Here is a 13,556-nt window from a genome sequence, read left to right on the forward strand (position 1 = left end):
TTATACAAATGAACTAAATTGTATGAATTGTCAAAGTTTTCTTTGATTTTGTTTAAATTTAATTAAATGATGATTTTTTTTAAATCAATATAAATTTCTTATAAACTATGTTTTTATTTATATAACACAAAAAATGATGAAAAAGTCAAGCAAATTAGTTTTTATAACTTAGTTTGATCTATCGGGCCCTACCAATCAAATTAAGAGTGGATTTTAAAATGTGGGAAAAATTACTAAACATTGTAAGGACCACAAATACATCACAAATGTTGCGTCCAATTTGTTTAAATTCAAACCATGAATAAATAAACTTTAATATTTATGTAGGTAATAAAATATATTGTTTAATATTAAGAATTTATAGTTTTATGGTCAACTTGACAAAAATTTTAACTTTAACATGAAATTTGATTATTAGTGAGGCCAATTGTGTCGATCAGCGTAAGGCTTGAACTTAAACAACAATTATTGTAAAATTTAGAGGTAATATCTTAGAAAAAATTCCAATTTTTGTTTGTTTCTTATAAAATTTGTTTAAAACTACTTTAAATAACTTTTTTCCTTAAACTAAATTTGCATTTATAACTTTGGCTTTAATTAAAAAAAAAAACTGAATTTTGAAACAAGTTCTTTAAATTAAATCAATTAATTAGCGTTTGAAAAATAGCCTTTTAGTTATTTGTTTAAAACATTTAAATTAGGTAAAAAATACAGTTTAAAATTATTTTAAAAGATATGAGTTAAAATGAAATATTAAGAAACCAAACTGATTAATGAAGAAGTTGATTTTTAAAAATAAAGAATGTTATGTTTTCAAAACCATTTTTAAAAAAGATTCTGCATTCCCTCTGTCAATTTGTCTTGCTTAAAAGGTTTACAGGTGTTCATGTTTTTTTTTAAGTTACTTACTTAAGGTGGCGCTACAGTCCTGTGTGAACTAGGGCCTCACCCAACAAACTTCTCCATCTAGCTCGGTCCCTAGCTAGATGTCTCCAGTTTCGCGCTCCAAGTTGGGTGAGGTCACCTTCCACTTGTGCGCGCCACCTGATCCGCGGTCTTCCTCTACTGCGCTGTCCTGTGGATGCGGATACGAAGACTTTCCGGGCCGGAGCATTGGTTTCCATGCGCTCTACGTGACCCCAGCCATCTTAGTCGTTGGACTTTTACCCTTCTGGCTAAGTCTACGTAGCTGTACAGCCCGTAGAGCTCATCGTTAAATCTTCCCCCCAGCGCTGGCGTTGTTTTCTGCGTTTACAGCGGAGCCTAGGTAGACGAAGTCCTTGACTACCTTAAAGTAACGTCTGTCGATTGTGACGTTTTGACCAAGACGTCGGTGTTGTATGTCCTTTCTTGACGACAGCATGTACTTTGTTTTGCCCTCATTAACCGTAAAACCCATTTTTGAAGCCTCTGCCTTAATACTCACAAAAGGCCCATTGACATCACGCTGAGTTCTTCCGATTATGTCAATGTCATCAGCCTATGCTAGAATTTGAAAGATAATGCCTCTAGTGTTGACGTGTGAGCTCTTCACTATTCTTTCCTGCACAAACGGACGAGTTTTGGCAGGGATGCCAACACTAGACAAAAACTATACAGCTCGTCCCTGTAGATGCTGTCATATGCGGCCTTTAAATCGATGAAAAGATGGTGGGTGTCGATTTGGTGTTCTTGGGTTTTTTCCAGAATCTGCCGTAATGTAACATTTGATCAACTGTGGACTTTCCTGGTCTAAAACCACACTGATAACGACCTATCAGGTTGTTGACGATGGGCTTTAGACGTTCACATATTACGGCAGAGAAGATTTTATAGGCGATGTTAAGAGGACTGATTCCTCTATAGTTGGTGCAGTTTAGAGGGTCTCCTTTTTTCAGGATCGGGCAAACAATACTGAGGTTCCATTCATCGGTCATGCTTTCTTCCTACCATATCTTACAGATAAGTTGGTGCATGCTCCTAACCAACTTATCTCCAGCTGCTTTAAAGAGCTCGGCATTCAAGCCATCCGCTCCAGCGGCTTTATTAGACTTCAACTTAGATATGGCAATCTTTACTTCGTCTAAGTCGGGAGGACGGGATTGTTGGCTTTCGTCGTCTTTATTGAATGGATCATCCTGCCTGACAGCGGAATTCAGTTCTTCGTCGCCGTTATACAGAAGTAGTCGTTCCATATCCTCAGCATTGACTGTGGTTCCACTATGATGTTTCCACTTTCGTCTTTGCAGCCTTCGGTTCTAGGTTTATGTAGCTGTGAGTTTCGTTTCACCTGTTCATAAAACTTTCGAACCTCATTGCTGCTTTTATACCTCTCAACATCTTCGACCGCACGCTTCTCATGCCCTCTCTTTTTCCTTCTGAGAAGTCGGCTTTCCTCTCGCCTGTTCTGCTCATAGAGCTCACGAGCAGCTCTCGTCCTTTTATGCAGCGCCACCGGCCGCTTTGCGTGCCTGTTGTTTGGCTGCATTTGCCTGTCGACATACCTCATCAAACCAGGGGTTCCTTGTTGTTGGATGTTTGGAACCCAGCACATCAGAGGCGGCCACTCTGATTGCATCTTGGCAATGTTGCCACTAGTTTTCGATACATTGTGTTGGTGGCAGAGAACTTCGAGAGAGGTTACTTGTAACTCGGTCGGAAAAGGATTTGGCGATCCTTGGCGATTGTAGCCGTTCGAAGTTGTACCTTTTCCCAGCACCTCCCTGTTTTGCCTTGGGTCTGGAAATTCGAAGTGCTACCTTGGCTACAACGAGGTAGTGGTCCGAGTCAATGTTAGCTCCTCGGAAAGTTCGTACATCCATAATGCTGGAAGCGTGCCTGGCGTCGATCGCAATATGGTCAACCTGGTTGACGGTGGATTGATCTGGAGAAGTCCAAGTTCCTTTGTGGATGTTGAGATGTGGAAAACGCGTACTGGCTACCATGACGTTTCGCCCCGCAGCAAAATCTATGAGCCTGAATTCGTTGTCAGGAGTCTTGTTATGCAAGCTGTTCTTCCCGATTATTCCACCTAATATATCCTTCCTAACTTGGCATTAAAATCGCCCAGGACTATTTTAATATCGTAGCTAGAGCACTGGTCATATGTTTTGTCTAGGAGCTCGAAGATATGCATGCTCGCATATCAGACTAATGTTTGCCGAATTTAGCCTTGATGCGTATGGTCATGAGGCACTCATTGATGAACTTATAGCTCAAGACTTCTTGCCTAAGTCTGGCTCCAATGACGAAGCCGCATCCAAATAAACGCTGTTGATTTTCGTGGTAGCAGTCACCATACGAAATATCGCAGTTTTTCATCCTCTTTTTGCCCGACCCATCCCATCGTATTTCCTGGATGGCGGTGATATCTGCTTTGTAGCGGTCTAGAGCCTTCGCTAATTCTTCGGCCACACGTGGTCTGTTAAGGGACCTAAGCTTTTACATGGCCTGGAAGTCGTCCCGACGGCACAAACCCCAACCTGGAGGGCCAGATCCTAAGTATAACTCCAAGGATAGGCTCCAAATAAGTCGAAGAAGCCCTATAAGGTGTTCACTAAGTAGTTCAACCTTACTGTAACTGTAGACGCCACCGTTGATTCCATCTAGGGAATTCCTCCGCTGCCGTCTGGATAAGGAGAGGTGCCTTAGTGGAAACACCTCTCCCCCCTCTCTCCTTTGCTGCCCCCAACAACTTTTCACTGTGTTGGAACCCAATCTACAGTTAAGGCACAGGGTACCCGATGTTGACCACTGGGAGGTGAGAGTAGGATTGGTAGACAGAGGTTGGTTTTGAGAAAAACCTGTGAACGCTTGGTTCCTCTTGAATGCACATGTCTACCATTTGAACATCACATATGTATAGTAATTTTGACTCCTGCCTCAAAGTGTCTGCGATCTTTTGCCTATATTCTTCTGCTATATACTCTATCTCTCAACTCAAGCTTATGAGGGAATCTTAAAGCTATCGATTGATTATCTTTAACAGCTTTATCAATCTTAAATGCGGTTTTTATTGTAAATTTCTTCCAAGGCACTCTGCTCACAAAAGAATTTAAGGTGACAGAGTGTGGCCTGTAATGGCAGAGGGAACATGGTTGTTATTGGCATGTGATCACGATATGGAACCCTCAGAACCTCAAAATCTTCTACTTATGACAACTAGATCCTTGCAATCCTTGAATTATTGTCCCAAGTTATTTGAGCTTAATTGCTTCATTTTGATTTTTTGATTTTCCATACTTTAAGTGCTTTAAAAAACTTGTATACTAATTCATTCAAAATCAGTTTTTTACATCCTTAGTTTCTCCTGAATGAAGAAATTAACAAAATTACCTTCGCTTCCCACATGACAGTTTAATGCGCTTTACCTTAAATCGCAAATATTATCTCTTCCATTTCGACATCTTCCACCGTACCGTACCGTCTCAGAAAAATATCTTTTTAAGGCAAATTATATACTGGTCCGTCAATCCTAAAAATTGAGAAACTCATGTCCCAGTCAAAAAAAGAAAAAAGTTATTGATATACAGGCAGCTTAATCCATTGGTTCCGATCTTGGCTGTGGACTGCTGGAACCATACAAACGTTGCCATGGCGCGTCGTTTGGTTGGTTGAGTCTTGCGTTGCCAACTAGAAAGCCACATGGCGCTTAACCATATAAATGTACCTATACCTAAAATATGTAACCTCTCAAAGCATAAGCGCCTTTTGCACTCTCAAAAAAATAACGACCCATGAGCGGATAAGTCAAGTAGGTGCCACATACGGTCATGTGCATTTGAATACAATGCCACATCGATAATTTGTAAGTTATCCGTTTTGGATGCATCATGCATGCAACCCAAAACCGAGAGTGACAAACTTAACTTGATTTGTTTCGGAACCGTTGCAGGCGAGCGCACTCAAAAATTCACACCTCTGAACTGGGACTGCGACTTATTTGGTTTTCGTATGGTTTGGTTTGTGTTTTTATTTTCTTGGAGAGTGATCGAAATGATTATGGCAAAAGCTGCAGAAGCTGGCGAATGGTAGCATGGCGCAAAGCACGCGACGCAACGCACAAGCTTCAACTACAGCAACAGCTTTAGCAGTATTTGAAAAGATTTTAATTCAGCTACTTACTGACGGATGGATTTTGCATTGCAAATTATTATGAAATTTTTTGGCACTAAAATGGCGCGATCTCTCGTTGCCAATTTGCTGAGGGATAATGGAAAAATCTAATTTAATAAAAATATCTTACATAATATGCGAAGTATCATTTATACGAACTCGCAGTAATAATAATTCCATTGGTTTGCTGCGCGCATGCACCACACGCTTTATTCATGACAATTGCCATATTCGTTTGACATTCGCATTCGCATTCGGCGGTGTTTACATTTGGCGACTTTATATGCGAGCGTCTAAAATAAACGAGGAGAGTTGTATCGTTTTTTTGTTTTGTTTTCTTAAAAATGGTTACTTATGTTTATGGAGTTTTTGGAGGCGGGCAGTGATTCATAGCTTCTTGATAGGATTTAACCAAAATTGATATTCAAGTTGTGAGATAAATGGATTGTGACATAGTTAGCATTAGCGTGGAATTAAAAGAAACAGCTAAGTAAGTTAAAAAAAAGCACAAACTTCTTTAGAATGACATAAATGGAGCATATAGTTGTCACTTTAATATTGTTTTAATCCAAATAACCAAAAAGTAAAATGAAACATTGACAAATAAAGTGTGCAAAATAAGGACACTTCAAAAGGAAGTTGTTATACAACAGTTTAGTTTTAGGCAGTCGACTGTTTGATAGTTTTGATATTTTAACATTTATTCTATTTTATGTCATTATAAAAAGACATGTTTTAGAAATTGTTGAAAGCCATGACTTTTTTGACATTAAAATTAACATTAGATAGCTGATTATGAGTGATTAGGTGCGATCGCGAGCAATCTTTATAAAAATGTAAGACTATAAAAGAAAAAAATGATGCAGCCCTTAAGAGCCTTGCACATTAGAGCGAACAACGAATGAACGAATGGACGAACAAACGTGATTTCACACATTTCAAAAAGTCAATTTCAAACAAAAACACAATTAAATTATAAGAAACCAATTGAAACTTATGTAAGGATAATAAAATTTGCATTTTGTTCTCTAAAACAAGACAATTTTGTAAAAACAAGTTGTTAGCAACGAATTGCAATGTGGTTGCTACGAACTGTCAAACTCTATTCGCGTTCCACACACAATCCACACTGCAACGAATAAATTGTTCGCGCTTAACTTAACCTCAAAATTATATATCTCTCTCTCTATTTTTCTTACGATTGTCAAACAAAACGTGAGGTCGAAGCTACATTGTGATAGCATGCATTGAATTCCTATGGCTGAACTAGTAAACGTCAGGCGAAGCCGAAGCTGAAGAGTGTATGTGATTCAGCTATTAAGCAGCATTCACATGAGCGCCACCAACGCTTGAGGACATATTTCCTCACAAATAACAAAACGGTAACAATATAGTTTCTATTTGATTTATGATGCATACCTACTTTAACTTTTCAATATCATACATTAATAAATTTAATAAAACAAATTTATTCGTCGCGAAAAAAAATGGTAGTTGATACGAACTGTCAAACTTTATTCGCGTTCCACATTATCCACACTAGCAACGATCAAAATAATCGCGCGTACTTAACCTACAAAAATCATTCTTGTTTTGGTTTCGGTGGTGAATGGTGTTCGGCTTTGGTGAAAATCAAACTTCATTCGCGACGAATGTGAAAGAAATGTCAAAATCGACGAATATTTGTTCTTTCGTTGGTCATTGGTCGTACTTTTGTGAATAGTGCTTTATATAAATTTTGTAAAAGGGTGTATGTCCCTAACCAATTTTGAATTTGAACTGCTCTTATACGGTTTTGAAAAAATTTCTGTTAATAATAATAAAGTCTAAGTCGAAAAGTCTAAGTTTAGTAAAAACTTTTAAACTTTTGTAATTGTAATTTATAATAATAGTATGATGCACAACTGACATTTAAGCTATTTTGAATACATATATAATAGGAACCATGAACTAACATTTGGCTGCGTTCAATCTCAGACAGATTGTCGACGACCAAAAATGCGGCCAAACGAACACATCCATCGACGAACAAAGGAGCAACAAACAAACGAACACATCTTTTATTATTTATGTATGTTGGCTATCGTGCCATTTTCTTATGTTTAATTGTTGGCAACATTGTCATTTTATTTAATCCATTGTCATTTTAAAATTTAAACGTTCAAGTTTCAAGTTCAAGAAAAAGAAAAATTACCAATCGGTAAAAATATTAACAATCATTATATTTTTTAATATTATAATACCATTGTATTCATTTTTAGAAAATAAACATTTCGCCAAAAGTTTAATTTTCGTATTCTCTACTTGAACATCTTTATTTTCGATTGAAAATCGAAGGCGTCACATTGCACATGTCGAAGAAGAAAACAAGAAAGTGTGCCCGCCTCAACCCAAATATGTCCGACGAGGAAGAAAAGATCCAAAGCGAGCCAGATGACGATCATGAGGATGAACACATCAACGAGACCATCAAACCATCTGATGAATTTGATGTGAACACACGAATTGGGAATATGCAAGAGGTATTCCAGAAATCGCTGCAGGAAATGGAACAAAAGTTTTTGGCTATGTTCAACGCCATAAAGCCAACAAATGATCAGGTAATTGACATTCCTCCCTCCTTTCCCCTTGCCCAGGTTCAGGTTAAAAACACCAAAACTGCAATGTTGCCCTTCTCATCGATGTCGCCCTCCAAAGATATACAGTCCTATCAACAGCCGCCACATCCACAGTCTTCGTTACAGCCGTCTTTGCCCAACGTTCACCAGTCACTGCCATTAACGTTGAACAACCCGAACCCGCCGCCAACCCAGATCCAGTCATCATCTAAGGTACAGCCGTACCAATCACTTACGTCATATCATGCACAGTCGTCGATACAGCCGTCATTGCCCATAGTCCACGAGTCACCACCAATTTCGTTGAACCAGCCGCTGCCAACTCAGATACAGTCATCATCCCAGCCCCACCAATCACAGCTGCCATATCATTCTCAGTTTTCTATGCCACAATTTTCTCTGTCAGAGTCATCAGATTTCCAGACACCATTCTCATATAAGCCACAAGCACACCAGCTGCAATTGCACCATCCAGAGCCTGAAACACAACACCATCAAACCGAATTAAGACGTCATTTGCATGAATTGCCTAAATTTGGGGGGCTTCCAGAAGAGTGGCCAGCCTTTATCAATTTATACCGCGAAACCACCAGGACATATGGCTATACCAATCTTGAGAACCAGATGCGACTGCAGAAATGCCTATATGGAGAAGCGAAGCAGGTAGTCGAGGCATTATTAATTTATCCTAATAATGTCGCTGACGTCATTTCGGAACTTAAAAATAGTTTTGGGCGGGACGAAATTCTCATCCGAAGTCAACTAGCAAAGCTTAAAATGATTTCACCCATAACTGAGGGAAAAGTAATTGATATTGTACCACTCGCTGTCAAGGTAAAAGGGCTGGCCATTTTTCTGGAAACGTCCAACGCCACCCAGCACATAAGCAATCCGTCTTTGCTTGAAGAGTTATGCTCGAAATTGCCCTTCAGGATGCGTTTGGAGTGGACACGAACTAAAATTCACATCAAACCACACGCTACACTGCACCATTTTTCCAAGTTCCTGGACGAGGAAGCAAACGTCATTAAGGCAACAACGTACTGTACCTCATCTAGCCCTCAAAGCTTGATTGAAACAAAAAAGAACTTTGTTATGCACATTAACACGAACAACTCTCAACGAGCTTCGTGCATATTGTGTAGCCAAGATCATTTGTTGGCAGTGTGTGACAGATTTGCTGAAATGTCGGTGGACGAACGATGGAAGGAAGTGAAGGCATTAAAACTTTGTTTTTCTTGTTTGAGGCGAGGACACAACACATTTACATGCAGAACCAAATTTATCTGTAACATTGGTGGATGCCAGCGCAAACACCATAAATTACTTCACAATAACTTTAATTTTTCTCCACCAGAATCAAATATGGATATCGTCTCACAGCCTTTATGCACCTTGCATCGTCCTTCGGATGTAGAAAACACAGAATTGTTTTTCAAAATAATTCCAGTAACATTGTCTGGTGCCGCTGGATCTTCGGTGCATACGTACGCATATCTGGATGACGGTGCAATGCCTTCCTTAATTGATGAAAATGTCGCAAAACAACTGGGGCTACAAGGAAAATCTGGTAACATTAAACTTCAGTGGTTTGGAAATCAGACCATAGACTTACCAACAACATTTGTGGAATTTGAAATCCAGGGTGTCGGCAAAAAATATAAGGTGAATAATTTCTGCACAATAAAAAATCTTGACCTGCCGACACAATCCTTGAATTTTAATAAATTAATTTCCAACAACAGCTGTCAAAGTGCTGAGTTAAAAGAGTTGCCAATTTATGACTATTTTAATGTAAAACCTACTATTTTGGTGGGTATGTCCAATGCTTATTTAGGAGTAGAATCAAACCGGTTTGAACTGGGATCGAAGGGACCATTTATTGCTGAAACAAGGTTGGGGTGGGTAGTTTATGGCCCAACACATGTACAAAATGACCACTTGACTAAACTTAAAAGAATTTTGACTGTTCGTGATGCAGAATCGTATTCTCATGAAAGCGTTTTGGATAATATTCATGAAATGGTAAGAAATTATTTTACTATCGAGAACATGGGTATTTATAAACCGACGAATAAATTATTATCAAATAATGATCAAAGGGCGATAAACATTATGAAGCAAACTACTAAACAAAACGGTTTCCGATATGAAGTGGGACTTCTTTGGAAATCAGATAACTTTGAATTTCCTGAAAGCTTCACAATGGCCCTTAAGAGACTAGAATTCGTCGAAAAGAAGATTTTAAAAGATCCTGAACTTCAAGCAGCATATAGAGGAAAAATAGATGAGTATTTGGAGAAGGGATACGCATACAAAGTTAAATTGGATCCAAATAATGTCGAATCTTCCAAAATCTGGTACCTTCCACATTTTGGAGTAAGGAATCCAAACAAACCGGGAAAATTCAGATTAGTCTTTGACGCAGCAGCCAAATCTAAAGGCGTCTCCTTTAATGACATGTTGTTGTCAGGACCAGATATGAACCAAACGCTGTTGGATGTACTCTTTAAGTTCCGAGAAGCACGCATCGGAATATGTTCCGATATCAAAGAGATGTTTCATAGAATAGACATTCGACCAGAAGACCAGATGTGCCAACGATTTTTATGGAGAGACGGAAGTCCTGAAAACCAATTGGAAGTTTACCAGATGCGAGCAATGATATTTGGAGCCACTTGCTCTCCCAGTTTGGCGCAACATGTGAAAAATACGAACGCAATGCAATTCAAAGATGAAAACCCAAGAGCCGTTACTGCCATCACAGAAAGACATTACGTTGATGATTACGTTGACTCCTTTGAAACAGAAGAAGATGCCATTGATGTCGTGAAACAAGTAGTATGGATTCATCAAAAAGGTAATTTTGAGTTGGCAAACTTTGTTTCAAATTCGGAAAGAGTTCTAAAAGAGTTGGGAGTGCTTGATGAAGTGAATCGGATAGTTGACGTGAACGTTGACGTTTGTGATAAAAGAGAAAGAATTTTGGGAATGCACTGGAATACCACAAAAGACGCATTCGTGTTTTCGTTTCAATTCCATAAAGTTTCTCTAGATATTTTAACTGGCGTTCGAACTCCAACAAAACGTGAAATGTTAAGCGTTATCATGAGTATATTTGATCCCTTCGGATTTTTAGCACATTTTGTTATAAGTGCAAAAATACTATTGCAAGAAGTATGGAAGAGCGGAATTCCCTGGGATACAGTGTTACCAGATCGAATATTAAACAAATGGAAGCTGTGGGTGACAGAACTTAATGACGTACAAAACATCACAATACCAAGATGTTACTCGGCCTTTTTTAAGAAAGGACGTGTCGAATTGCATATCTTTACTGATGCGAGTGAAAATGCGTATGCCACCGTTGCTTATTGGAGAATTATTTCCAGCGATGGGGAAATAAATGTTGCGTTTGTGGCCGCAAAATCTCGATGTTCTCCAATAAGACCGATGTCAATTCCTCGCTTGGAACTACAAGCAGCTATATTGGGTGTCCGCTTAAAATCTTCTATCTTAGCTGGCCATAGCAGGAATGCGGACCAAGTATATTACTGGAGTGATTCAAAAACAGTTATTAGATGGATCAATTCCAGCAGTTGCCGTTTTAAGCAATTTGTAGAACATAGGATCTCAGAAATATTAGAAGAAAGTGAACAGACACAATGGAACTGGCTACCCACAACTGAAAATATCGCTGATGAAGCGACGCGTGCGCGGTTTCCAGTAAATTTGGAATCCAGTTCAAGGTGGTTTCTTGGCCCAAACTTCTTATATTTAGATACAAATAATTGGCCTCGGGAAAAAGTCGATGTGAGTGATGTCGAAATAGAAGAAGCGTTGGAAATCAGAGCACCATTATTCCATGCCACCGTAATCAGCAAACTAATTGACATTCACAGATTTTCAAACTTTTCTAGGCTTAAGAGAACCGTAGCTTGGGTTTTTCGATTTATTTCAAACTGTAAGCGAATTTCTTCAATGCATCATAAAAGTGGCGAACTAACACCTCAGGAAGAATCAGCAGCGGAAATATACTTGTCAGCAGAGGTACAAAAGGACGCCTATCGAGACGAATACAAGTGTTTAAAGTCACAGACATGTATATCGAAAACAAGTTCACTACTCTCACTGAATCCTATATACGATAGTAGGAATGATCTCATAAGAGCTGACGGAAGAATTTCTACCGCTTCATTTTTGCCAGCTGCTGCCCAACGTCCAATTATTCTACCAAAAACACATTATTTCACAGAGCTTCTTGTTGCATACTATCATCGAAAGTTTCATCATCAAAACCAAGACTTGATAACATGTGAAATACGTCGTAAGTTTTGGATACCATCTTTAAAAGTACTTGTACGAAAAACAAAATCAAACTGCCGAACATGTAAAATCATAAATGCCACGCCACGCCAGCCCCTTATGGCTCCTTTGCCTAGGGATCGAACAACACCGTATGTAAGCCCATTTAGTTACACAGGGGTTGATTTATTCGGCCCCGTTCATATTAAGAACCGTAGAAACCAAGAAAAAAGATGGGTTTCGGTATTTACCTGTATGACTACTCGAGCGATACATCTAGAAATATGTCATGATCAATCTACGGACGCATTTCTCATGAGCTTAAGGAATTTTATGAATAGACGAGGAGTTCCCGTTCGAATAAGGAGTGATTGTGGATCAAATTTTCTAGGAATCGACAAAGAGCTTAGAAATGTTCCCGATTTTCTTGACCATGAAGCTATGAAATCTTCCTTGACTCCACTAGGCATCGAATGGATATTCAATAGTCCAAAATATCCGAATGCAGGTGGCTGTTGGGAAAGACTAATTGGAAGTGTCAAAAGAGTATTAAGGGTTGTATTAACAGAACAAACACCGAAGTTAGAAACCTTACAAAGCGTCTTGTGTGAAGCAGAAAACATCGTAAATAGCAGGCCTTTAACTGATATTCCTGTATCTATAGATGAACCGGAACCAATAACACCAAATCATTTTTTAATGGGAAAGCCGAATTCCACTCAAACACCTGGACCTTATAACTGGAAGCACATTAACATGAGAAAACAATGGCGCATCGTACAACAACTTAAAAATATGTTTTGGAAGCAATGGGTTCGGCAATATTTACCGGATCTTACTAGACGCGCTAAGTGGTGTCAACGATCGGAACCAATAAAAATAAACGATCTCGTTTTTGTATGTGAAATTGATTCTCCAAGGTCACAATGGTTAAGAGGCAAGGTAACAGAAACTTATCCAGGCAAAGATGGCGTAATTAGAACAGTTGAAGTCACCACGGCAAACAAAACCAAATTTCGTCGCCCGGTTTCCCGGTTGGCAGTTTTGGACGTCGAGCAACATTGTAGTGAATCCAAATAACCTGTGGGCTTCACGGGGGGTGGAATGTCGACGACCAAAAATGCGGCCAAACGAACACATCCATCGACGAACAAAGGAGCAACAAACAAACGAACACATCTTTTATTATTTATGTATGTTGGCTATCGTGCCATTTTCTTATGTTTAATTGTTGGCAACATTGTCATTTTATTTAATCCATTGTCATTTTAAAATTTAAACGTTCAAGTTTCAAGTTCAAGAAAAAGAAAAATTACCAATCGGTAAAAATATTAACAATCATTATATTTTTTAATATTATAATACCATTGTATTCATTTTTAGAAAATAAACATTTCGCCAAAAGTTTAATTTTCGTATTCTCTACTTGAACACAGATAGAGTCTCCGGATATCTTTTTGTTAGTGTTTTACGTGTAAAATAATAGCTGATAAAAAACAGCTGAGATGTCAAAAAAGAAATCCAAAGGTATCGAAGAAT

General features: G+C 38.7%; 1 protein-coding gene across 1 annotated transcript; it reads left to right on the top strand.

Annotated features, from left to right (window-relative positions):
• The first annotated feature begins 7,490 nt into the window (after positions 1 to 7,490).
• Positions 7,491 to 13,097, top strand: LOC129939152 (uncharacterized). Its single transcript, XM_056047043.1, has one exon. It carries the CDS (start codon positions 7,491 to 7,493, stop codon positions 13,095 to 13,097), a length of 5,607 nt encoding a protein of 1,868 aa, XP_055903018.1.
• The last annotated feature ends 459 nt before the right edge of the window (positions 13,098 to 13,556 follow it).

Source organism: Eupeodes corollae, chromosome 1 (assembly GCF_945859685.1).
Source record: "Eupeodes corollae chromosome 1, idEupCoro1.1, whole genome shotgun sequence".
NCBI lineage: Eukaryota > Metazoa > Arthropoda > Insecta > Diptera > Syrphidae > Eupeodes > Eupeodes corollae.

What these genes read in the sequence shown, in the direction of transcription:
- LOC129939152 (XM_056047043.1), top strand. Translation starts at nt 7,491, where the DNA reads ATGTCCGACGAGGAAGAAAAGATCCAAAGCGAGCCAGATGACGATCAT.